Source organism: Monodelphis domestica, chromosome 4 (assembly GCF_027887165.1).
Source record: "Monodelphis domestica isolate mMonDom1 chromosome 4, mMonDom1.pri, whole genome shotgun sequence".
Lineage (NCBI taxonomy): Eukaryota > Metazoa > Chordata > Mammalia > Didelphimorphia > Didelphidae > Monodelphis > Monodelphis domestica.
The window spans coordinates 15,346,817-15,374,386 of NC_077230.1; the positions used below are offsets into that span (position 1 = coordinate 15,346,817).

General features: G+C 38.1%; 1 protein-coding gene across 1 annotated transcript in view; it reads left to right on the plus strand.

Moving 5' to 3' along the window:
* The first annotated feature begins 1,020 nt into the window (after positions 1-1,020).
* Positions 1,021-27,570, plus strand: part of LOC100027319 (glutamine amidotransferase-like class 1 domain-containing protein 3, mitochondrial) — a 28,871-nt gene continuing 2,321 nt past the window's right edge. The window contains exons 1-5 of the mRNA XM_001377610.4: positions 1,021-1,331; positions 2,317-2,369; positions 3,910-4,023; positions 12,856-12,975; positions 15,131-15,223. Coding sequence (XP_001377647.1) covers positions 1,191-1,331; positions 2,317-2,369; positions 3,910-4,023; positions 12,856-12,975; positions 15,131-15,223 — 521 coding nt within the window. The 5' untranslated portion in view covers positions 1,021-1,190. The remainder of the gene's footprint in view (positions 1,332-2,316; positions 2,370-3,909; positions 4,024-12,855; positions 12,976-15,130; positions 15,224-27,570) is intronic.

Here is a 27,570-nt window from a genome sequence, read left to right on the forward strand (position 1 = left end):
AGCTGTGTGGACATTTCAGTCACTTTATTTGTGTTATTCCAAATTGCTTTTCAGAATGGTTAAACTAGTTCACAGCTCAACCAACAATGGTGTGTGTGTGTGTCCATCTTTTCACAGTTTCCAACATTAACTAATCATGTCTTTTGTAATCTTAGTTGACTATGAAACCTCAAGAATTGTTTCCATTTCAGTTTTTCTTATTGTTAGTGATGTGAAATATTTTTGCATGTGATTAAGTAGTTCAAAATTCTTTTGAGAACTGTTAATTTCTTTTGATGTAATAGGAAATGGAGGTATTTCTTCATTGCTCAATCTGATTGCATTTTCTCATTCTCTTACCCTTTTGTAACTTGACATTGTTGGTACACCTTTGTCTTGAACATTCTTTTGTCTTCCAGGACACTTCTGCTCCTTTTATATTCCCATCATTGGCTCCTTTGCTGATTCAATAGCCGTCTTTTCCTCCCCTACCCTGGGTTTTCCCCCCTACTCAGTGACTTCAAATTCCATCACTTTCCCAAGCTCCAGTCGTAGATCACCATCCGTTTCCTGAACATCACCTGAATAACTTGTTTTTCCAGGTGGTGGTACAGTAGTCTGTTCTTACAACGGGCTGCTCTAAATTGGGAAGTTGCCACCATCACTTCCATCTTTCAAATTTAAAACCCCACAGTTGCCTGCACTGTCCAAAGAGTTCACTATTATTAGTTTAAAATGTTTGTCACAAGAGACTTTCCAGGGAGTGGGAACCGGCTATAAATATCTGTAATGTTAAAAAGAAAACGCAAGTAAAACTTGAAAAATGTTTTATCGGGGCGGGAGGGAGTTGTAGGCAATGTAACCCAAAAGGAATTTTCCAGGGTGGTCTAAATAGAACGATGGATGTTGGGATTGAACGTTTTCTTTGCTACGGTTCTTCCAGCCCCTAGAGGGCACTAGACAGCAATTGTTTCGGTCTAATTTGCCGCACCACCCTCTAGTCCCCACGCCCCGCCCCCTGCCTGCCGGAAAGGAAGTGGTTCTGCGGTCTCTGAGTCGGCGGGACTGGTGGGCGGCTCAGAGCCGGGTTTGCTTGGTTCATGTGACTCTTCTTCCCCAGGAGATAGGGCGGAAGTGAAGGTCACGCGGTTTCCTCCCGTCCGTCCCCTTTCTCCTGGTCAAGTCCTGCTCTTGCTATCATCCCCGTAGCAATGTTTGCTGTGAGGTTCGCGGCGGCCTCCAGGCCTGTTTTGCCAGTCTGTCTGCCCTGGCTGAGGTCCGGCGGGCGGCATCATACTCCCGTCGCCGGCTTTCATGGCTCCGCGCTGCGTCCTGGGGCTAAAGTAGCTGTTGTGAGTAAGGTGGCGGCAGGACCTGCAGGGCCGCCCCGGAGCTCTTTGCCATGCCAGAACCGCCTGGTGGAAAGAGCAGAGATTTGGGGGACGTGGGGTCAAATCTCCTGCTAGCTTCAGACCTTGGAGAAATTGCTGCCCTTCCCTGGGTTTGAGGGTTAGGGTTAAACTGTGATTTTCAAGGCCCCCCCCCCAGCTGTCACCCCTTGGGTCTCTTCAGTTCCATTCTCCTCCCCCCCCTCCCCCTCACGTTTTAGAAAGGCAGTCCCAGGCTTCCAACGGGAAAGGATGCTCAGATGAGGCCAATGGCAAAATTTAGGGCCAAGTTGCATAAATGAGTGAAATTGAGAACTTTTTTGCTCTTCTAGGAAGTGTTAAATTTTTCAGTTACTCTCTCCAGCTCTTCCTTTTTAGCAGCAATAATCTGGAAAGAAAAGCTTAGAGTTTGGGCCCAAAGTGCCAAACAAGTCAAGTCAACAAGCATTACTGTGCTAAGTGCTGGGTATGCAAAGAAAACAAAACAAAACTAGACTTATTTTTTCTCATCGTGACACACCTGTTTCACTCTAAAGAGGAGACTAGATGAAGAGCAATGACAGGTTAGAAGGGATAAAATAACTTTCCATGTTTGCAGCTAGGTAGCTGCTATTCAGCTCAACAAGGGTGGATTTTGGCTTTGTAAGGTTAAACGTTACCATTCTGCTGATGGGGAAGGGGAGACTGAGAGAATGACAAGGTTAGTGGCAGAACCATTTCTATGATTGAGGAGTTTTTGCAGTTCTAAGTTGTGCGCTTTCCATTAGACCCGCTGGCTGGCTTGCCTGTCTTACTCCCTCTCTAAATGTTAAAGGTGACCTCCCTAACCTTTCATTCCCATGAGACACTCAAACGAAAACACTTTCTTGGTACTTTCACGTCCACTATCTTGGCCATAGTAGATGCTCAAAAAATGTATACAACGAATACCTTTCTTTTCTCTTCCCAGATTTTTTCTGGATGTGGTGTCTATGATGGCACGGAAATTCATGAGGCCTCAGCGTAAGCCCCTTTCTATATAAAAACTTCTTTACAGTAGGTACTGTGGTGGAGTGATAAGAGGTTTGGATATAGGCTAAGGGACACAGATTCAAATCCTGCCTCCAAAACTGTGGCCATGAGCAAACCATTATGTAAATTTTATTTATTCACTTGTTAGATAGCAATAATGATATCTACAGGAATATCATGAGATTCAAGAGGTTGTATTTGGGTACAAATATATATACCCATATAAATAAATAGTGCTTTGCACACCTCAAAGCCCTATATAATTGTCAGCTATTGTTATTACTATGTTCTAATTCCTTAAACAACATTATTTCTTCTGCAGAAGTAACTGTCAGAGATTAGAACTAGACCTCTGATTTTGAGAGAAGCTATGGTAGTCTAGTAGTGATCTGAGGATTTTGAAACTTTGCTAGTCCTGCGGTGATCAGGTCACCACTATGTGGGAACAAAATATGTCAGACCTGTGGGTGGGGAAGAGTATAAAGGGAAAAATTAGGGAAAAGCCTTACTTGACATTACACATATGATTTAAATACTTTCTAGTTCCCTAAACTACTTGGCAAATGCAGTGTGTCAGGGAATTTTGGGGCAAATACATTTTCGATTTATCTTAGCTCGGCTCCCCACTAGTTTCCTTCCCAAAGAGTTAGAATAATGGAGATTTGCATTGCTATTAGTAACCCAACCTTAACTCTAATGTTAAAGTTAAAATACTCTCAGGTAAATAGTAATATAGTCAACAAAGTTTTGTTGAAAGCAAAAGTAAAGCAAAGTAGAAAAAGTAGTGTGCACCTGGGACTTGTATTTAGCATTTGGTTAAAAGCCCATTTTAAAAACAGTAAATGGTGGCTGTCCTTTACATAGCACTTTTAGGCTTTGCAAAATGCTTTTATAATTATTATCTCACTTAATTCTCAAAACAAACTTATGAGGTAGATGCAATTTCGTATCACAGATAAAGTAACTGAGGCTTATAAGGCAAGACAAGAAGCATTTATTAGGAGCTTACCATATGCACTGTACTAAGCACTGAGAATACAAATGCGAGCATAAAGAAAAGTAATTCCTGCTCTCAAGGAATTAACATTCTAAAGAGAGAAGACAGCACTCAAAAAGAATCTAAAAAAGATGAGGCAGGGGATAATAAGAGAAGGGAAGATCCCTGGGTTAGGAGCATTTATTATCTAATTCTGGAAAGTCAGAAGCAAGGTAGGAGAGGAATGAAGGTTTGCTAGCCCAGCTACCCCACTCTTCCAACTCCTTCCCCCTCAACAAGGCTCTGGGAGGCATTCACCAGTGGAAGAATGGCACTGGCATGGTAGAATGAGCTGAATATGGTGGCAAAGCCTAGAAAGAGCAGACAGAGAATGAATGAAAGTTAAATAACTTGTTCATGGTCACAGAGTGGATTTGTACCCAGGTCTTCTGACTTGCAAGTATAGCGCTCTTTTCACTATACTATATAAACTTAGATTTAAACATTAGGAATTTTATTTTAAGGCTTTTGACTTTATTTGAACTTGTCTCATAGGATATTGGTTCACTTGAGTCGTGAAGGTGCTGAAGTTAAGATGTATGCACCTAATGTTCCTCAGATGCATGTCATTGATCATACCAAAGGACAACCAACGGAGAGTGAAAAACGGTAAGATTTGAATTCACATCCAGCCTTAGACACAGACTGGCTTTGTGATCCTGAGCAAGTCATTTAGCCTCTTCCTTAATCCACTGGAGAAGGAAATGGCAATCCACTCTAGTATCTTTGCCAAGAAAACCCCATGAACAGCACAGGATCATGGAGAGTTGGTTATGACTGAAGAACAGCAAGAGATCCTTTGCTTTTCCCTGGATGTACATAGTCAGCCAGGTTTAATGACTGCTTCTTTGGATAGTATATTCAGCTGTACAATATGATTAAATTAATTTCAGCTAAAAAATCATTCCTTCTGTCAGTACACTGTGCTAGGTGTTGAGGGGATTAAAAATATGAAACACAGGCCCTACCTGCAAGGAGGTTATAGTATGAGTGTATAGATAGAGAAATAATTATAAAGCAAATTATAAATACAACAGGGAAGAGAGGAATACTGTGTGCCAGGCACTGTGCATGTGCTTTATGAATATTATTTTATCCTCACAGCAGCCTTGTGAGGTAGGTGCTGTTATTATCTCTGTTTTACAGTTGAGGAAACTGAGGCAAACATTGAGTCACACAGCTAGTTAATATCTGAGACTAGATTTGAACTCTAGCCTTCCTGACTTCAGGCTATCCACTGTGCCACTTGCTGCCCAGAAAAGGCCTAAGTAGAAAGACCCTCAGGTCTCTAGATTTAAGATGAAAGAGGTCACTTATATTTGGAGAAAGAGAGAAGGAGAGGGAGAGAGAAAATATGAAAGAATATAATATTTGAATGTGAGAGTAATCTGCTGGAAAAGACAAGAAGGAGTAGAATCAAAGACACATTTAGAGAATCGTCATGGTCATTGTGGAGGAAGAGTTTTGAAGAGAAAAGCGGAGAAGAGGGAGCTCATGATGAATGGCTTTCAGTTTCTCAGTAAAGTAAAAAACAGGGTCCTTTACTGAATGGAAAGGACAGGGGAGCAAATTGTGAGAGTCTTAAAAGAGAAAGTTTGATGACATAGTTTTTTTTGAGGGGGGGGAATAGAATAGGGAATCAATTAGGAGTAAAAGCCAGGTATTGCCTAGCTCAGTGAGAGCCCAGTTGAATTTGGATGTTGATTTCTATTATCCCCAGTCAGCACTATTCAGAAACCTGTGAACAAAAGCAGAGGAAGCAGTGGGTAGGAGGAATTTAGGGCTGAGGTTTGGCAAAAGGTGAGTGAATTCAAGAGTAGATGACAGTTTACAGTTGAACTGATTAATTATAGGGTCAGAGTTTGAGGAGGGAGGAAAGTGAAGTCTGAGGGTTGGAGGGTTTGGAAATCTCAGTTGAGGAATAGGTTTTGATGGATTGAGTTATAGGGAGATGAAGACTACGGGCATGTAGAGGAATATCAGAGTTTATAATTAAAGTAATGAAACATTTGGGATTGTGAGATCAAGTGTTTGGCCATTCCTATGTATGGCTGAATTGGAGTGAAGAAGTAAATTTTAGGATTTAAGGAGATTAAGGAATTATGAGGTTAGTAAATTGGAAGGAAAAACACTCTGGGGATAGAAGTTGCTTATTATAAGGGAGGGAGTCGCAAGAAAAAGATGATGATGAATTAGATGCTGAACTTGTTGGAAAAGAAAAAACTAACACGTGGTAGGGGGTTGTTAGCTATAAGGATCATTTTGGTTAGCAAATGACTAATGAGATTCTCGGTCTTAGAGAGATAGTGTTGCTGGGTCAGGGCCAGAGGTAGGAGACTGTAGTCACTCTTGTTCCTCCTGTGTGTGTCTATTGGGAAGGTGACTGGTGCTTCAGACAGATCCCTAGTCAACAGAGGCCTGGAGGCATTAGCTTTGGATTGTCTGCAGACTCTTCCTTTCTGTTCTTGAGGTTTTTCTTTAACTTTCTAAGGTTACTACTTCAAGACCCTGGATCTTCCTTAATTCTATATATCTCTGGGATTTCTTGTTCTCCAGATCTTGATATAGACTTCTGATGGGACTGGCTAGAGATCCTTTAAGCAGAGTCCCAGTGCAATGAGCATGAAGCACTTAATTCTCAGACATTGGATTAGCTACTATCTATGGGTTTAGTTTGGATATGATTCAATGGCACTGAGATTTAAGGAAAGTACTGAGTCAAAATTTTGTGACCTTGTAGTTATTTTGTAAACTTATAGGATCATAAATCTAGAGCTAGAAAGTCCTTAGTGGTCATCTAGTCCAATCTTTTTGTTTTACAAATAAGAAAACTGAGGCCTAGAGACTTGCTGAGGGTCACACTGATAATAAGTAGTGGCAGTCAGGATTTGAATTCAGGTCCTATGATGGCTATGTTCAGCACCCTTTCACTTCACATTATCTCTCAATGGACTTCATTATTTAAAGGAATTTTCTTTTTTCCACGGGACCTTCAAGGTTACAGATTAGAATCTCAAGAGAACTGAAAACTACAAAAAGTTATCGCCTGATAGTCAACTTTTTGGTGATGAAAGGTCAATTCAAGGCAAGGAAGTACAGATCTTCAAGACTGAGAGCTAGCCTGGCTTCTAGCTGTTTCCTGGTTCAACTCCATGTCCCAGTCCTGTCAGATACCTTGCTTGCATTGCTATTCGTTCTCTCCTGATTGGCTTTCCATCTCTCTAGTATATACCACTTCTTATTATTCCCTTATGAATCCTCATAGAATAGATCAGACTTAATCTTCAACTATCTAATCACCTGTCTTTCTTAATGAACCTTGTGTTCTCCCCATCCTGATTCTCTAGCCCCACCTGTCCACTTCCTTATCCTACTTTCCTCAACTGTACTCTACAATATCCCTCTCTAGACCTACTTATTCTTTCTATTATCTCTTCTGGAACAATTGCTTCAAAATTAACAAATTTTCCTAGAAATTAAACCTTACCTCTTCTTTTATAAACTCTTTTACCTTCTGGTATTCACAAAAACCTGGCTCTGTCCTGATTATACTGGTTCCCTAACAACCCGAATTTTCTAGTATTCTATGATCAGTGGTCATGATGAGGAAATCACAATACTCCTTCCTCCCCACTGCTGCTTATAGATCCTTCCTTGACCATCATCATTCAGGAACCTCACCTCCTTTGAGTTTTATACTATCCAAATATAATATCTCATCCAAATCCAGCTTTTATTTACTTGCCTCCAAGTAATTTTCCCTTTCCTTAGTGTGTTCAATGCTTGGCATTCTTTTTTTTTTTTAACCTCAACTTCTGCCCTAATAATAAATGAATTCCACATTATCTGCTGCTATTCCTCCTATTGCCCCAAGTTTCTAGATCCTCAGTCGAATAAATTCCCATAGCCAGTCCTACAAACTACACTTCTGGTAATCAAAGAGATTTTACCAATACTTCCAATGTTTACTTACATGTTCACAAATTTCTTGTTATGATCTGAAATTTCTTGTTATGACCATACTGTTTTATCATTCTGTCTTTCCCATGTCTTAAGATTGCTGATGCTGTATAAAAAATAACATATTCTATAATAAAATAATACGGTTATATTCCTTAATAAGATTATAATCTTTTGACATTCCATCTTTACTGGTATCTCTTGATTTTTGCAGACTATTCTTCATCCTCACCAGGACTTCTAATCTCTTTGTCTCTTAGTTCTTTCCTAGGCTATCTCTTATGAACCATTTCAACTTTACCCTAATCTCTGCTTTTGAGTCTCTTGCCTCTTTTCTCTGTTGTCAAACCCCAACCCTGGATTACTTCTTATTTATGTATGCTGAACAGAACTGGAGAAAAATCACAAAACTCTTGACTGTGTTCACTAAAAAATTTGTTATATAATCTCAACTGGGCCCTTCCTATACCAAGGCAATCCTTTTATACCTCCCTAATCAATTTGCTATCTTAATCACTACATTGGCAGTTCCATAGCTTTTTAATCTTCAGGAAAACCTCTTCTTGTACAAAAAAAATTAAGGCCATTTGATGAGAGCTTTTTCTTTATTCTCATTACTCAAACATCTTCCCCCATTATTTCTTCCTTTACATGTAGTCTCCAACAATAAGATGGCCCTTCTTGATAAGACCAATCCTTCTATATGCACTCTTTTTTTTTAAACCTTTACCTTCCGTCTTGGAATCTATACTGTGTATTGGTTCCAAAGCAGAAGAGTGGTAAGGGCTAGGCAATGGGCGTCAAGTGACTTGCCCAGGGTCACCCAGCTGAGACGTGTCTGAGGCTAGATCTGAACCAAGGACCTCCCGTCTCTAGGTCTGACTCTCAATCCACTGAGCTACCCAGCTGCCCCCTCTATATGCACTCTTGATCCCATTCCTTTCTATATATATATTCTCCAGCAGAATGGCCATCACACTTGGGTATTTTGACCTCTATGCTGAATTTGACCCTGTTGATTACTTTTTTTTCTTTCTGAATATTTTTTTCCTTTTTGGGTTTTTATGATACTTCTTTTGCTTCTCTCATCTGTTTGACCAGTGTCTTAATTTCCTGTATTTTTGTCTTTATTTCCCAAAACCTTGTCCTTGGCCCCCTTCTTTGTCTCATGTGATGATCTTAGGTCCCAGGGATTCAATTATTTTTGTAATGATGATTCCTGGATCAATATATCCAATGTTAGACTCTGTTCTGATCTCTATACTGTCTTACATGCTTCTATCTTGTCTCTGTCACTACCTCTACTCTGGTGCAGGCCCTTGTCACTTTATGTTTGTACAATTATTTTAGCCTGCTGATGCGACTGTCTGAAGTCTCTCCCCACTCCAGTTCATCCTGTGTTCAGCAACTAAAGTGATTTTCCTGAAGCTCAGACCCAGTCATGTCAGTTCTTCAAGGCTTCCCACCTACCCCCTCAATAAATTCCACTACCTGTGTTTGACAAAGTCTTGTATAACAAGGCCTCCTGCCTATTTCACACACAAGATGCTCTCTGGGTTCCAGGCCTTTTTTCTAACTGTTTCCTTTGCCTGGGATATTCTCCTTCCTCTTCTCTGACTACTGATGCCCCAGGCTTTAGGCCCCAACTAAAATCCCACCTACAGGAAGCCTTTCCCAACCCTTCTTAATTCTAGTGTTTTCCCTTTATTAATTATTTCAAATTATAAGGATGATATTAGAAAATAAGTATTTTATTAGTTTAGAGATAAGAAGTAGAGAAGCTGGCTTGAGAAAGAATTGGAGTTTGAAACGTATATGAGACAGTGTTAATTTCAAATGTTGACAGTTTAATGGTTTTTCTGTGACAGTTACTCTCTGGGTGTGTCCATTGGTCTGTGGCAGTTGGCAGTCATACATAGAGACTTGCTCTGAGAGCTTTGAGGAGGTAATAGCTTTGCCTCTCTCTGTCTCTGTCGCTATCTCTGTCTGTCTCTCTTTCTCTTTTATTCTCTCTTTCACTCTCTCTCACTGTCTGAGGTAAAGACCTGAAGGAGTTAAGTATTTTCTTTTTCCAACTTGGGAAACACTATTGGCTATCTATTACTATATTTATAGATTGTTTAACTCTAAGACCAAAGAAAGACCTGGTCTTTGGATTGGACTCTGAGTCTGCTAAGGCTTAGAGTCCTAATTTGATTCTTGTTGAGACTCAAACAGCTAACCTTTGTTACTTATACAACTTGAAGGCGAATTAAAATTTATAAGGATAATAGTATGGTTTATTGTAGAATAGGGAGAATTTGGGTTAGTCAGATCAGGAAGGATCAGTGTAGCCTGTGAAAAACAGGAGAAGCGGTTCCTTACGGAACCAGGAGTTTTCTTTGGGTAGAGTTAGAATCCCTTAATAAGAAATCCTTTTATCCTTATATGTTTGAATAAATATTTTATTTTTTATAACCAGAGTCTCTTTAGCATCCTTGTGCCTGGCCCTGAAGAGAAGTTCATTTATGAGCTTCACTTCACTCATATAAATTGAGGATACTTTGTGAGCGCAGCAAGCAGAGTATCTGAAATCAGTTTATAACCAATAATCAATCCATTGCTTGTTGTTTTTGCAGTCACCTTTTATTTTTACACTATCCTGTATAAGCTTACTCTGTATATATTTATTATTATGTTGTCTTCCCTATGAGATTGTAAACTCCTCGAGGGCAGAAAATACCTTTTGTCTCTTTTTCTGTCTCTAGCACAGTGCCTAGCACATAGTAGATGCTTAATAAATGTTTATTGGCTGATCAACAGCTATCTGTTGTACATTTTGAACTCTATGTCCCACGTGCACTTCAAACTCAGGAATTTCAAAACTGAAGTAATTATATTTCCCCCTAAGCAAACCCTCTTCTAAACTTCCCTGTTACTGTCAAGGAAACTACTCTCCTCTCAGTCATGTAGTTTTGTAGTCTTAGTGTCACCCTTGACTCTTCAGTCTCATTTTCTCCATGTATCTAATGAATTGCCTATTTGTCGCTTCTGTCTTTACAGCATCTTTCATATACATCATTTTGTAACTCTCACAGCTTCCACTCTGGTGTAGATCCTCATTACCTTGTACTATTTCAGTCTCCCTGCCTTATCTTTTTCCACTTTAATCCATCCTTCCCATAGCTGCCAAAATTATTTTCCTCAAGTGTTGATAGAACTCTGCTACTCAGTAAACTTTAGTGGCTCCCTTTTACCTGTAATAGAAGTACTGTAATAGAAGGATTTGAGAAGGGGAACAGGGGAATGGAAGGAGAGAAGGAGAGAGAAGATTCTTCTTCCCCTCTCTTTTTTTGGGAGAGAGGTAGCCAAGTCTTGTCTCCCTGACAGAGGGAATGTCTCCTTAGAGAATAGTTCTGGGAGATGGAGGACACCCACTGTCACTTCCCTTCAGAAACCTGGGGTCACCCCACTATCAAGGAGAGATGTTGTTCCTTGGGTTAGGTAGTTTGGATCCCTGAGATCCTGAGCTAACCTTCCCCTTTTGAAGAGAGAGGTGATTCTCCCCAAATCTTCTGTCCCCTCTCCTAGCATCAGAAACCAACCAGACCTAATTCTAAAATATTAAACAATTAATTTGGGTTCACACAGGGAAGGAGAGGTAGGGGTGTCAGGCAAGGAAAGTGGGGAGTAAGAAACCCTAACACTGGTCCCCTCTGGCAGGCTGCTCCCACCCCCCCCAACCCCCAAGGTCTTGGTGTTCAAGGCTGAGTGCCTTGAACCCTCCTCTGGCCAGCTGCTGATTGATCCCTATTCCTCAGCTAACTGGCTTTTAATTCAGGAGTCTAGGAACAAGTCAGGGAGGGAGAGAAATCTCAGGGAAAGATCTGGATGGCTCTGGCCAGGGTGAGTCCAAATCCAAACCCCCCTTGAGAATTCTGGGAGCTGTTCCTGAAGAGTCTTAGTGGAGGTGTTTCAAGGAATAACAGGTCCCAAACCGATGGGCTCTTTCTCAGCTTCCAGGAAAACCTCCTCTCCTCCTCCACCTCCCAGGCTGGAAGACGGTTGACACTTGGAGCTTCTCTCTCTCTGCCCCTCTTCTGCTGCTGATCTCTCCTTCAGCTTGGCTTCTCATTGTAACGCCCTGGATCTCTCTTTCTTACATTACACACCTCTAGAATGAAGTATGAAACCCACTTGGCATTCATAGTGCTTCATAACCTGACTCTTTTCTGTCTTTCTTTTACATGTTGCCCATCCCCAACCCCCAGAAATATGTATCTGTCCTCACACATAGCATTCCAAATGTGTCTTTTTACTAGCTTTTCCCAATAATAATAATTTTCTCCCTCCATATTTCCACTTCTTGGAACCTCTGGGATTCTTTAAGACTAAGCTAAAGGGGGCTGCTAGGTAGCTTAGTGGAACGAGAGTCAGGCCTAGAGATGGGAGGTCCTGGGTTCAAATATGACCTCAGACACTTCCCAGCTGTGTGACCCTGGGCAAGTCACTTGACCCCCATTGCCTAGCCCTTACCACTCTTCTGCCTTGGAACCAACACGTAGTATTGATTTCAAGATGGAAGGTGAGGGCTTAAAAAAAAAGACTAAGATAAAAAACTACCTTCTTTTTAAAAAAAATTTTTTATGTTTGAAATATTTTACTATTGTGGGTTTTGAGAAAAAGAATGTATGCTGGAACATATTTTATTTTCTTTCCCTCCTTCCCTCCCCTCTTCTGGATCCAATAAGCATGTCCACTGGGTTATACAAATGTTATCACTGATACCTATTTCCATATTGTTCATTTAAAAAACTACCTTCTGCAACAGGCCTTTTCCAGGGCTCTTAGCTGCTAGAGCTAAAGTTACCATCCATCTATGCTATAGGTATCTAGTATGTCTCTGTAAGTTCCTGTTGTTAGGGCAGGGAATGTTAGTCTTTTTTTTTAAATGTTTTATTCTTAACACCTAGTGTGCCTGGTCTATAGCAAGTGCTTTATAAATAACTTACTGATTTGACTTGTGTGATCAGGCTGTCTGAGCTTAATTAAACTGTCATCTGATGACAGTCTCTCCTTAGTTTTTACTTGAAGCCTGCCTATCTTGGCCTTTGAGAATCCAGGGTCACCTCTACCACAGTGAGGCATTGAGGGAGGACTTCAATGGAGTCGGTTCTGGTTTGTAACACAGCTTTTTGCTGGGGTAGGATTGGTTAAATTTAAATCTTAACCTTCTAAACTAATTTTACTTTTATAAAATTCCTCAGGGACTGGTGACTGTTTCTGTATTTTTTTTTTAGAGTAAGACATACGTTACTTATTAAAATTTTCTTTGCCTATAGTGTTCTCTTCTTCTTGGGCTAGCATTTCCAGTCAAAACTAGCTTAGACATTATATTCTTTTGTCAGTTTTTAAAAAAGAAAATTATGTATAGATCAGATTCTTTGCCTATAATAATAACACTTTCAGACCTCTTTTGGTATATGATTTTTTTTTCTCAAGGAATGCCTTGGTGGAATCAGCAAGGATTGCCCGAGGCAAGATTGCTGAATTGTCAGAACTTAAGTCAAAGGATTTTGATGCTGTTATCTTTCCTGGGGGATTTGGAGCTGCCAAAAACCTGTAAGTATTTTGTTGATTTGAGGGGTGCTGGGGAACACAAAAAATAAAGCAGCCCTTGTCCTCTAGGGTTTACTTTCCACAGGAGGTAGACTGTATGCCTCCTAATAAGTATGATATGGGGAAGTTGTGATAGGGCAAAGGAGAACTCAGGAGAGGATGGATGAATATAGAGAAAGAAACTCATGATCTTTGACCTTTGTTTTCTTAATTGAATAGGCGATGAAGAAATCTGCTAAAAGATGGGTGGGAGATGATTTGGGGAGCTTGGAGAGAAGAAGTGGGATTGCTATTGTGGAGAGTGCAGTAATCAGTCAGATGAATAAAATGAATGAATGAAAAGCATTTATCCAAGTGCTTATTGTGACCCAAACACTTTGCTAAGTGCTTCAGTTGCATATATAAAAGTAAGAAAATCCCAGCCTTTATGGAGCTTGACTTCTTTTCAATTTTAGTAACTTACATTCTAATAGAGCTTTGGCATCCTAAAATCATATTTATTACTGTTAAAATCCAACTTTGAATTTCTTAAAATTTTTAGTAGTAGCAGGGAAAACTGGAAAAAATTTAACAGAAATTAGGTTTGAAACAACACACATCGTAGGTTTAGGGCTGGAAGGGAAGTTACAAGCCATTATAGTTCAACCACTCATTTTATAGATGCAGAAACTAAGACCTAGGGATATAAAATAACTTATCCAAAGTTACACAAGTAGTAAACATTAAAGGTAGGATTTGAATCCAGGTCCTCTGACTAGAACCAAGATTTTTTCCAGTGTACCACTATATACCACAGTAAGCTTAAAATCTGTCTCAGCTTGAATATTTAAAAAAAAAATCATATCACAAATAAAAAAAAATTAGAAGAAAATCAGATTAGGTACATTTCCCTTGACTGAGGAGGGTTCTTAACCAAATAAGGAAATAGAGATCACAACCCGTAAAAGAAGTAATTTTTATTACATTAAAATGTAAAGCTTTTGCATTAATAAAATCAGTGCACATAGGGAATCATTGGGGGGAAATTATGCATTAAATAGTTCTAATAAAAGTCTGATATCCAAGATAGTTAATTAATAGGAAAATATAAGACCCAAGTTCTCAAAAGAATTGCAGACCATTAATAACCAAATATTGCTCCAAATCAATCATAGTAATAGAAATGCAAATCAATTCAACTCTTAAGGTTTTGCCTCAGCTCCAGTAAGTTGACTAAAATAACATGAGATAGTAAGAGCCAAGGCTGGAGATGCTACTTAAAGACAGACATATTAATTACATGTTTGATGGGTTCAGCCATTCTGGAAAGAATGTGGAATTATTTTAAGAAGTGACTAAAAGGCCTAGAATCTTTGACCAAGAGACCCCACTGACAGACATCTATTTCAAGGAGGTCAAAGAGAGAAAGAAAGGCTTATGTACACCAGTATATTCATAGCAACACATTTTGTGGTAGCAAAGAACTTGAAACAGAATAGATACACATTGATTGGAAAGGACTAAATAAATTACTATGCTATAAGAAATGATGCATGTGTAGTCAGAGAAGCATGGGAAGAGTTGATATAAATTAGAGTGGATTAAATAGAATTAAGAAAACAGTATGCACAGTGAGTACAAAAATATAAATAGATTTAAAAAAAAAACATATAATGACTAAACTTGGTCCTGAAGAGGAGTTGAAAAAATGAACCTCTCTTCTTTGCAGAGGGGAGGAGTTCTTATATCAGGAGTTTTTAACCTTTTTTGTGTAACAGACTCCTTTGGCAGTCAGGTGAAGCCCATGGGCTCATTCTTAGAATATTTTAAAATAACATAAAATTATGTAAAATTACAAAGGAGACCATCTGCATGGGAATATAATTATCAGAATATGAAAAATAAAACAAAAGTTCATAGTTTCAGAATCCCTTGAAGGGTTTTTCAGACTCTGGATTTGTCATTTAATTTTGTAGAACTTCTTTCTGTTACAAGGGGATAAGTGGCAGAGGGGCATGGGTGTATTTGGAAATAAAGATAATGGGAAAACAAAAGATAAAAAAATTTTTTAAAAAATTTAATAGAATGGTACCATGAAATTTCTGTAATAAAATAATTTTATAAACTTATAAAATTGATATACATTATTATGCTTACAGAAAATTTTTGGTTTTGGCAGGTGTACATTTGCAGTCGATGGAAAAGATTGTAAAGTCGACAAAGATGTTGAACGAATCCTAAATGAGTTCCATAAAGAAGGGAAACCAATTGGGTATGTATGTGATGGGCAGGTTAATGAGGTGAAATTTTTTATTTTTTGGTGAGAGTAGAGGCCTGGCATTCTGATTTTTAGATCTTTAAAAGGGAAGTTGGAATCTTCTAAGAAGCGGTGTGAACCAGATCATGGTAGCAAAATAGCACTGGAATGAGATCTGGAGATCTCTATGGAAGGAACTGAAAATGTTTAGAGAAGAGAAGATATGGACAGGTGTGAGGGTAGGTCATGAGAGCTTTATTTCCTAAGCATTTGGAGGAATTAACCTTATTTTGCTTGACTCCCCTGAGCGTAGGGAGGTTACAGATTTTCAGATTTTAGTTCAGTGTAAGGAAAAGCATTAACAGAGCTGTCCAAAAGTGGACTGGCTTGTCCTGGATGATAGTGGCTATTCATTACTGCAGGTCTTAAAGAAGAGGCTGGATGACCGCTTGTCAGGAATGCTGGATTGGACCAGATGACCTCATGTTCATTTTATCTCTAAGGTTCTGTAAGTCAGAGATAACCTCTAGCTAGAAAGTCATTCTATGATTAATTTCCCCTACAACTTTAGCAGAAAAAAGAGAAGATGCTGAATTAACTTTTGCAGGAAGATTTTTACAATCTACTAGCCTGCACTGAGATTCCAGTCCATTGGCTATACCAGTTCCGTGGAAGCTCTGGAAGGTCCAGCTAAGGGGGAAGTGCTTCAGGGTTAGCCCATGCTCTATGTATTTATTTTTTGACTATCAGTCTAACTAAATTTGATGAGGTGTATCCTCATATATGCCAGTATATTCATAGCCATGTATTTTCTGGGAGCAAAGACCTTGAAACAAAGTAGATCCACATTGATTAGGAAAGGGCTAGTCAAATTACTGTACCGTAAGAAGTGACATGTGTGTGGAATTCAGAGAAACGTGGGAAGATTTAATAGCTATTTTCTCAGAAAACAAGGCTAAATTCCATCATATTTATATACAGAATGTAGTTTTATTTATATATGTGTGTATGTACAAAGAAAATGTTATGTATGTGTGTGTATGCATATGGAAAGAAAGTGTTATGTGGTAGCCTACTCTTTGCTACATAATTTCTTTTTTTTAACTAGAGTAAATCATTAAGAGACTTCACTGAGATGTGGAGGTTACAGTCTGAATCGTTAGAAATGTTGCCTATTAACAAAGATCCTTGGAGTATTGAAGTAGATATATAGATAGAGAGATAGCTCTCTGTTCTGTACCCCTCACCTGCCTTAGCCACCTGCCCTCCTGCTGTCCACCCCCCTTCCCCTCTATTTTATATCACACAAACTTCATTATAGGAAATTAGTTGCATTAGTTGGGGCCCTTGTGCCATTTGAACATACTGAGCCCTCAGTGGTGTGTCCACCTATAGCCATTTCTATGGCTCCATTAGGTCAAAACTGATCTCGATGGAGCTTCCTTTCTCATACCCAGAGGAAAGCGAATGATGTTGAACGAGCGAGCAGTGACTATGGACCTAGGTCCTCGGCTTCTAGTTTTGACTGCGCCTTACCCCGTAAGCTTCGGGACCTTATTTGCCCAGGCCACAGTTTTCCTCACTTGTAACAATAAAATCTTGGACTAAATATATTCCTTAAGTTCCTGTACAAGCAGATGCTTAATAAATGTTTATTGTGCCATGCCTATATTCTTATGGTCTAGGAGCAAATAGTTGCTACAGCAATTCCCTACTATTCATAATCCTGACTTCAGTGGCTCTCATAGAGGACATTTTTTGGACCTTCCATAGTTTGACTCCAATCTCCTTCCCAGTCCAGTTTCATTTATTCCCCTCATGTACCCTTTCTTTTAGCCCAGTTGGATTACTAAATATTCCCTGGTCCCAGTCTGTAATAGTTTTTGTTTTGACATTTGTACAGACCTGGGATTTGTATTTTGTGCCTGGGATATATTTCCTCTTATTGAAATCTGTTGAAGTTCAGTTTAGAAGCCACTCCTTTGAAGCCCGCTCTGATTCTTTCTCAGAATTTCCTGGAGTACTTTGCTTCCATCTCGTTCCATTCTGTTACACGTATTTGTATGCTCTGAGTTCCCTTTATGGATTATGAGCTCTTTGATGACAAATACCGAGAGAGTGTTTATGTTTGTATCTTCCGTTGTTGTCAAACAGGCATTGCATAAATGTTTATTGAATGTGTAGCAGAAGGTCTTTTTTCCCTGTCATTCATTTTTGCTAATTATTTAGCTAAACCTTAAAAATGTGTAGGAATTCTATCAACATGAGTACAGTGCCTTTGGCATTGAGTTTACGTTTTACATTTGGCTATCTTGGGTAGTTTGGGTGCTACATACATGACAATCCTGTGCCAAGAAGTTGACTTTTCTTTGTGCTGTCGTACGGGTGCAGTGATTACACCTTTGAAAGAGACAGGGTTAAGAACTTTGGGATAGATTTTTTGGTATAATAAGTTATACAAGTATTTGAGGATGTACATCTACTGTAATGAAAAGTACTTTCTATGAAGTTTTGTCACTTCCTAAACTGTAAAACATAGTAAGTTGACCAATATAATATAGTTGACTAGTCAGCTGGAGCATCCATGGTGTGGCATTTTTGATTTGGGAGCCCTTGTTTGTAATGAACATCAATAAAACCTTTTTATAAGCATTCAGAAATATCAGATAAATAGAAATAGTTGCCATTTCCCAATTTACAATAACATTTTCCCATTAAAATTCTCAATATGCTTATAGAACAACAAAGAATACATAATTTGAAACTTTTGCATCTTGAGCATATCTTTTATGATTACTTGTGTAACTTAGTGTATGTCAAAAAATGACTGTGAGCCTCAACTGGTAGAGAGTTGAAATGAAATGAAGCTGAAATGAAAATCACACACTTTGGTCACTCTTTTGCTTCTTAGAGACCAAACTTGAGTTTGAAGGAGAAATCCACTAGTGAAATTGCAAAGGAGTTTGAAATTCCCCTTTCAGAGAATCTGTTTGTACAAAAATATTTATAGCCACGTTCTTTGTGGTGGCAAAAAATGGAAAATGAGGGGATTCCCTTCAATTGGGGAATGACTGAACAAATTGTGGTATATGTTGGTGATGGAAAACTATTGTGAATGATGAACCGCTTGATTTCTATAAGAACTGGAAAGACTTCCATGAACTGATGTGGAGTGAAATAAGCAGACCTGAGAGAACATTGTACACAGTAACTGAAACATTGTAGGATGATATAATGTAAAATTGACTTTGCAACTAATAGCTATGCAGTGATCCAGGACAATTCTGAGGGACTTATGAGAAAGAATGCTATCCACATCCAGAGAAAGAATGGTGGGAATAGAAATCCAGAAGAAAACATGTGATTTATCACTTGTTTATATGGATATGTGATTTGGGGCTTTGGTTTTAAAAGATCACTCTATTACAAAAATGAATAATAAGGAAATGGGTTTTGAGTGGTAATATATGTATAACCCGGTAGAATTACCTGGCAGCTCTGGAAAAGGAGAGGGAAAGAACATGAATCATGTAACCATGGGGGAAAAAAATCAAAATTAAATTTAAAATTAAAAAAAAAAATTCTCCTTTCTGATCTTAAGTACTTTTTTTTTTAACTCTTACCTTCCGTCTTGGAGTCCATACTGTGTATTGGTTCCAAGGCAGAAGAGTGGTAAGGGCTAGGCCATGGGGGTCAAGTGACTTGCCTAGGGTCACACAGCTAGGAAGCGTCTAAGGCCAGATTTGAACCCAGGATCTCCCGTCTCTAGGCCTGGCTCTCAATCCACTGAGCTACCCCGCTGCCCCCTTAAGTACTTTTTTGAAAACATGAAATCTAATTGAAAGGCAAATTGTGAATGATGGTGAGATATAATAAAAGAACAAAATTGTGAGGAGCAGAACCTTTTGATCTAGAAAGTAAATTGTTTTGTATAAATATGTCAAAGGAATGGAATTGCCATCTCCTCCTTAAAGAAGACAATTTTCAGGCCTCAGAGGAGGGGATTTAAAATTTTCTGTTGACTGATTGAAACAAATAGCAGTAATGACTATTTTCAAACAAAGAGAGTAAAGGCAGCGTAGTGTGATGGTGAATTTGGACCTTGGTTTAAAACCTGTTTCAGCCACTTCATACTGCTGTGACTCAGGCAATTCATTGAGCCCTTCTCTAGGGCTTAACTTCTTCATCTCTAAAATGAGGAAGTTGGATTGGATGATCTCTGAGATCCTTTTGAGCTCTAAATCCGTGCTCTTTTAAGCTCTGCATGCTGTCTGTCAATGGGCTGATGAAGAATGTCAAGTTTTCCCGGTTTTTTTTTTCCTTGTCCCTGCATTTTGAGTTAATTGCCCTGAAATAATATGAAGAAAATATTTATTTGTGAACATACTTGCCCAGCTTATTTAATCAAATAAACATTTAGCAGCTATTATGTAGATAGCCTGCTGCTAGTGCTAGTAGGTACAAGTTTAGATAAGACCGAGTCCCTGCTCTGTGAAACTTATTCTAACAGGGGGATAAGAGACCTATAGATAATTGATATGTAATATTGTAAGTATATTAGAGGGGTGCAGAGTAAATTGTTTTGTGTGATCAGAGATCATTACCCTATGATCTTCACACTAACTTTATAAACGGTTGTTAGGCCCATTGTAGCTGCCTTTTCTGAACAGAGCCAAAGCTGTGAATATGACTGCTACAGAAAGGTAGTGTGAAAGGGTCATCTCTCTTGATAGAGCCCCATGTCAAGATGATAAGACATCTATCAGGGAGGATGAAGGCATGGTGGAGACTGAACATAGAATTTGGCTAATGGTACGTGCTTGCTACCTAGGCAGAGAGTAGTCAAAAACTGATATGAGGGAGAAGAGGTGATCCATTGTTTATGGTGAATATATAGACAGTCAAGATGCATGAATAGCTTATCAAGTAGACTTAGAATTTATCAAGAAAGTAGAGTGGATTATCTAAATCAACAGGGTTTTTTTGAATTGAGCAATTTGCTCATTATAAAAGAATATTAGAATTATAGCCTAATTTTATTATTATTTTTTTCTTCATAAAATCACTGGCTTATTGATCTAGAGCCAGGGTGAAGAGGAGAGTTTGTGATAGCAATCAGGAGGCGGCCTTCATTTATGAAGAGTTATGACTGCTATTTATAGCACTACTATATAGATGAATATTATAGATACAAATATGTAATTTACAATTATTTAGAATCATAGAATCTCTAAATTGGGAATGACTTTAAATATCTTCTAGTCCTCTTCTTTATCCAAAGCTTAAATTTGAACTGTGATATCCTTGACAAGTAGTCATTCAGCTTCTGAAGAACTTTAATGACAGGGAATTTGCTCTTCAAAACAGTCTATTCTGTTTGAACAATAGTTATTAGGGGATTTTTTCCCCCTTTTTTTATTTCAAAACCTATCTCCCTAAACAACCAGTATCTGATGCGTCTTCTGGGACCCTCAGCATAGATCTAATTTATGTTTTCATATGATAATTCTTCAATATTTGAAGATAACTCATGCCTCTCAGCATTCTCTAGGCTGAACCCCCCCTTGTTTCAACAAATTACCTTTCTCTTGAGTGAGATCCAGTATTTGTGCTAAAATGTTGCCAGACCCGGCACAGTTTGTTCTCCTAATATCTGACCAGGACAAAATGCAACAGGTCTCTCCAAGTTTGGACACTGTAGCTATTAACATAGCTAAGACCATGTTAGCTTTTTTTGATTTCTGTGTTATATTCTCTTTTTGGGCTATTTTGATTTTCAGGTGGACTGTTTCTTGGGTAAAATTGATTACTTTCTTTTTTAAACTACTTATTCTTCCAATTTTTTCCTCTAGAGCTTTTTTTTTTTTTAAATCATCTCATGTTGCATTTCTTTCAGGTATTTATGTAGTCCTTGTGGAAATCTCTCTTTCTGGGTTGGATTTTTTTAGTTCCTCTGGATTTCCAATAATTCTTTAGTGTTTGATATATGCTTTTGTTTACTCATGTCTCCAGGCTTTAGTACTTGAAATTGGGCTTTGTGCTCCACTATACTTTTGAGTTGGATGGTTAGTTTTGCTTGATCTCAACCTGGGTCACCTGAATTCTTTCACTGACTTCCATTTCCCAGGGGATGTCCACATGGATAAAAGCCTCTCTGGATCTTTGAGGTTCAGTGAGCTGGATTTTCAGGACCTACTTGCTTCTCAAGAGAGAAGAAACCTCTGTGCCTCTCTAGGGCACAGCCTGAGTGGATGCTACTCTGAGTCACTTCAAAAGTCTATTCTGGGGCAGCTGGTTAGATTGAGAGGCAGGCCTAGGGAGGGTTCAAATTTGGCCTGACACTTCCTAGCTGTGTGACCTGGACAAATCACTTAACCCCCTTTTCTAGCCCTTACCTTTCTTCTGCCTTGGAACCAATACACAATATTGATTCTGTGATGGAAGATAAGGGTTTTTTAAAAAATCTGCAGGTTTGTACCCTCTATGGAGATTTTTTTCCTCTCTCTGAATATAGTCCTTCAGGCTACAGATGCCCTGGTCTCTGGTTGTACAGATACTGGCTTTTATGGTAGGCCCCTTTTCCTGTTGCCTGTGACCTTTCTGGCAGACTTTTTGTGCAGTTTTGAGGTGAATGAAGTTACCTGCCAAAGTGTCTTAGTTAATTTTTTGATCCTTATTTGGTCTGGTGCAATTTTTAGATTTTTGCTGGAATAGGTATGGGAGTTGAGCTTGAGGTGTCAGTTGTGGCTGGAACTCCTTATGATACTTGATGTAAATATTTTTCTTATTCTACCATTTCTTTTCTGTTTTCATTGATTTCATTTGTGTAAATATTTTTTAATATCACATAGTTAAAATTGTATAATTTCTCCTTTTAGATTTTTAATTTTTGTCTAACTTATTTCTGGTTTTCCCAGGAGTTTTTGTTGAAAAGGAAGTTCTTTCTTCTAGAATTAATGCTCTGGGATTTATTGACTTATCAGACTGCTGTTTTCAGTTGCTTCTGTTACCTTACTAGTCTTAAATATTATTCTCCTCCTTACCCTCTCTGTATTTTGCAGTCCACTGATTCTGACCTCCTTGCACATGACACTCCCAACTCCTTACTCTGGGTGTTTTCCATGCCTGGAGTTATCCAATTCTCTAATTTCACTTGCTCACTCATCCCTGCCTCCTGGTTTCCTTCAAGTCTAAGGTAAAGTTCCACCTTCTACTATAAACGTTTCCCACTTCCTCTTAATTTTAGTGCCTTCCCCCTGAGGTTATACACAATTTACCCTATTTGCCATATATATATACATATATATATATGTATATATATATATATATATATATGGGGAGAGAGAAGGAGAGAGAGAGAGAGAGTTTTTTACATTAGTACTTATATGTTGTCTCCTCTTTTAGATTGTCAGCTCCTTGAGAGCAGGAACTGTATTTTGCATTTCATTTTATCCCTAGTACTTAGGAGAGTGCCTAGCATAAAGTAAATGTGATTTATCTTGTCGGTTGAACTACTTTTTTTTTTAAGCCAGTATCAAATGTTTGTGACTCCATCTAGGTGGCCAAGTGTAAAGAGCTGCCAATGCAGGCTCTTCTCCAAACCTTCTTCATCTACCTGACTCTTGTTTAGATACTAATTCTACCATTCCCATTCTTGTGTGAGGAAACTTGTAATCTCTGTTCTACTTGTTTCCCAGGTTTCCCAAAGGTGATGCTCTTCTCCCCAATATACCTACGTCTCCACAGGGTAGATGTGGATGAACTGGGAATAGCCAATTATAATTCTTTTGATAAGATGGAAGACTACAAGACTATATAGCATCTGCCATGTCATTGTATCCTCTAGACCCCTGACTATTTTAGCCTTTCAGTTCACCCTGAATCCAAACTCTTTTTGTGTATGATGTCTTGTCCAATTAGAGTTGTAGATCTTTGAAGGCAGGAACTGTCTTGCTTTTTCTGTTTTTCTCCTCAGTACTAAGCGCAGGTTTCAATGTATAGTAAGTTCTTAATAAGTTTTGTCATTCATTCACAAATGACTACTTGATCATTTTAGTTTGAGGTCTAGTTAAGCTTTGCTTTCTTCATTTGTCCTTTTTTCTTACTGTTTTCCATGAGATTCTAGACCTTTTGCCCTTCTAAATGAGTTTTGTTACTATTTTCTGTAGTTCTAAGAAGTTATTTGATTGGTATAACATTAACCATGTAAATTAATTTAGATGGTATATCATTTTTTATCATATTGGCATGAACCATGAGCAGTTAAATACTTTTCAGTGACATCTCTATTTTTGTCTCAAGAATGTTTTTTAGTTGCATTTCTATACTTTTAATGTTTCTTGATATATTCCCAGAGATTTTGTAGTTATTTTGAATGGAATTTTACCAATAGTTTTTTTCTGGCTTTTTTTTTAGCACTATATAGAAATACTCTTTATTTTGTGAATTTATACAGTTGTTTTATCTACTAATTTTTACATTTAGTTTGTGTTGCTTTTCTGAGGTTTTCAAAGTAAATTATTATTTAGCCTGAGAATAATGATAAGCTTTTCTGCCAGTACTTTACACCTTTGACTTTGTTATCTTATTGCTATGGGTACAGTTTCTGTCAAATAATAATCGGGAAAGAGACATCCTTGCTGTTCATTATTTTTTCCTTCTGATGTATTCTTTTTTTTAACCCATAATATTTATTCACTGTGTTTTTGTTTATTTCTTTAATTGTGCCTTTTCTCTTTCTGTGAACAATTTTTTAGGGAGGGAGTATTTAGTTACTCTCCTGCTGACAATTCTGTTTCTGCATTTCTGGAGATTGTTGGGGAATTGTTGGGGAGTCTCTCACTACTTCTTCCTTTGCCATCTTGCCAGAAGTGTTAATAGCCACTAATGAAATCAGAGAAATGAAACTGAGTATTAAATGAACTGAGAATTTTCCAGGCATCTTTAAAAATCAAACTTATTCTCAGTAATTAGAATATTTAGTTATTGGGATATTTAGTAAGTAATTGTATTTTCCAGTGTTACTCAGTCTTTCCAACATGACACACCAGTAAATTTCTAAACGTGCTGTGACATTTTGGGGAGATTTAGGGGGAAATGATATAGGAATGACACATTCACTATGAAAATCAGCACCTATGTGACTGCCTGCTGATTAGAAAGCACAACTGGGAAAAGTGTGCCTTAAGCCCAAGACTACATTTGATTAAAATAATGAAGAGGAAATGGAGCAGGCAATGGTGACTTAGTTGTCTTGTTCTGAGTTCTACTCTGAGGAGACTAAAAGGGAGTTTTATTTTGATGGAGAGGTTGTGAATGGTTTAGAGCACACAACCAGAGCCCTACAGAAGCAATCTCTTTAGGGAAAGAGCCAAACATAATAGGGGAAACCCATCTTTCTGTGCCAGCTCAGTCTTTAGGTTATGCCCTAAAATTTTGGTTTTGGGTCAGGGACTAGTTTTTTGGTTGGGAAATGATAACTTTTCGTACAGAATGAATCCAAAACACCATATGTTGTAGAACTTAAATCAGTTATCCAATAAAAAAGAAGTCAATATTACTAAAGAGTTAAGAAAATAAGAATAATGTACTAGATAGACTGATGGGCTTGCAGATGGGGAGACCTAGATTGAAGAATAGCCTCTAAGCTTGGTGGTTCTGGGCAACTCACTTAAGGAACCTTCTTTTTTCCAATTTGGATTTTTTATTTTAATAACAAATTTCCACATAAATTTTCTGGAGTTATGATCCATATTGTCTCTCTCCCTTCTTCCCTCCCCTCTCCTGGAGCTGACAAGCCATTCAGTCTGGGTTATACAAGTATTATCACACAAAACACATTTCCATATTATTCATTTTTGTAAGTGAATAATCTTTAAAAACCCAAAGTCTAAAACATATACCCAAATAAACAAATCATAAATCATGTGTTTTCATCTGCATTTCTATTCCATCAGTTCTTTCTCTGGATAGCATTCTTTTTCATAAGTCCCTCAGAATTGCCCTGATTTATTGTATTGTTGTTAGTAGCAAAGTCAATCACATTTGGTTGTTCCACCATATTTCAGTTACTGTGTATAATGTTCTCCTGGTTCTGCTAATTTCACTCTGCATCATTTCATGTAGGTCTTTCTAGCTCTTTCTGAAATCATTCTGTTCATCATATGGCACAATTACCATCATATAACACAATTTGTTCAGCCATTCTCTATCAAGGGACACACCAATTTCCAATTCTTTTCTACCACAAAAAGCACAGCTATAAATATTTTTGTACAAACAGGCCCTTTTTCATTTTTTTTTGTCTCTTTGGAATAGAGACCTAGTTGAGTAGTATTACTGGATCAAAAGGTATGCATTGTTTTATAACCCTTTGGGCATAATTCCAAATTGTCCTCCAGAATGGTTGGATCAGTTCACAACTCCACCAGCAATGCTTTAGTGTCCCAGTTTTGCCACATTCCCTCCAATAGTTATCATTTTTCTTTACTGTCATATTAACTAATCTGATAGGTGTGAAGTGGTACCTCAGAGTTATTTAAATTTGCATTTCTTTAATTAAGAGGGATTTAGAACATTTTTTCATGTGATTATTGATAGCTTTGATTTCTTTACCTAAAAACTACCTAGTCTTCTTTGACCATTAATCAATTAGGGAATGACTTAGATTCTTATAAAGTTGACTTAGGTTTTTATATATTTGAGTAATGAGACTTTTATCATAGAAATTTGTTATAAAAATCCCCCCCTCCCTGTTTGTTGTTTCCCTTCTACTCTTGGTTGCATTGGTTTTGTTTATACAAAAAGTTTTAAATTTAATATAATCAAAATTATTCATTTTATATCTTGTAATTCTCTCTATCTCTTGTTTGTTTATAAATTCTTCCCTTCTTCCAAAGAGATAATAAAAAATGGTTGTACAAAAATATGGCCACATTCTTTGTGGTGGCAAAAAATCAGAAAATGAGAGGGTGTCCCTGGATTGGGGAATGGCTGAACAAATTGTGGTATATGATGGTGATGGAATACTATTGTGCTATAAGGAATGATGAACAGAATAATTTCAGAAGGAGCTGGAGAGACCTCCATGTACTGATGAAGAGTGAAATAAACAGAACCAGGAGAACATCGTACACAGTACCTGAAACATTGTGGGAAGATTCAATGTAATGGACTTTGTTGCTAATTGCAATGCAGAGATCCAGGACAATTCTAAGGGACTTATGAGAAGATGCTATCCACATTGAGAGAAAGAACTGTGGGAGTAGAAACACAGAAGAAAAACATATAATGTATCACTTGTGTATATGGGTTTATGATTTGAGGTTTTAGTTTTAAAAGATTACTCTGTTACAAAAATGAATAATATAGAAATAGATATTGAGTGATAATACACGTATAACCCAGTGGGATTGCTTGTCAGCTCCAGGAGAAGGGAGGGAGAGAACATGAATCATGTAACCATGAAAAAATCTTTAAAAATAAATAAATAAAGATTTAAAAGATAAATAAACTTTTCCCTTCTCCATAGATCTGACATGTAAACTATTCTGTTATGTTCCCCTGATATACTCATAATGTCACTATGTTTAAATCATATACCCATTTTGACCATATCTTGGTATAAGGTATGAGATAATGATCTAAACCTAATTTTTGCCATGCTATTTTCCAAATTCCCAGCAATTTTTGTCAAATAGTGAATTCTTATCCCCAAAACTTGGATCTTTTCTTGGAGTTATTAAGTATTGTGTTATTTCAGGTTCTCAGAGATAGCTTAAGTTGGGGATCTGCAGTCGTTCAGTGCTCACAGAATTAATCTAATGCAGGGCAAGAATGCTGCCCTTCTGGTCTGATCTCAGCAAGTTCCTGATCTGCATTTGGTTCTGAATAACTGGAGACTACCGCTGCACTCCGCCCCTGTATCAGCCATCTGGATGGCTCTGCTGCTTCAGAAGGGCAGGCCTTTAGTCTCCTTTTGGTTTAATGTTCCTGCTTCAGAGGGAGAGTCTGCTCTAGTCTTGGGCTCCAAACCATAGGGTTGCTCCTTGCATCTGAACTTGGACCTTCCTCAATACACTATGTCCTGCCCTAGTACGCTGCCCCTGGGCAGTTTCCCCTCCTCAATCCATCCTGGATTAAAGCTGCCAGATGGCACCTGTTCCTTCACCATTCACAAGTTCACAGTTTTCCAGTTTGATTTTGTGACTTTATCCTTGATCAGTGGACAGCTTCTACCATCTTTTATTCTCTGGACACTAGAATCTTTCAAGCAGCCAATGTTCATGACCACACCTGGCCGTTGTTTCTTGAATTTCCCAGTTAAGATTTAGTCTGGTGATTCCTCTGATTCTTTTTAGAAG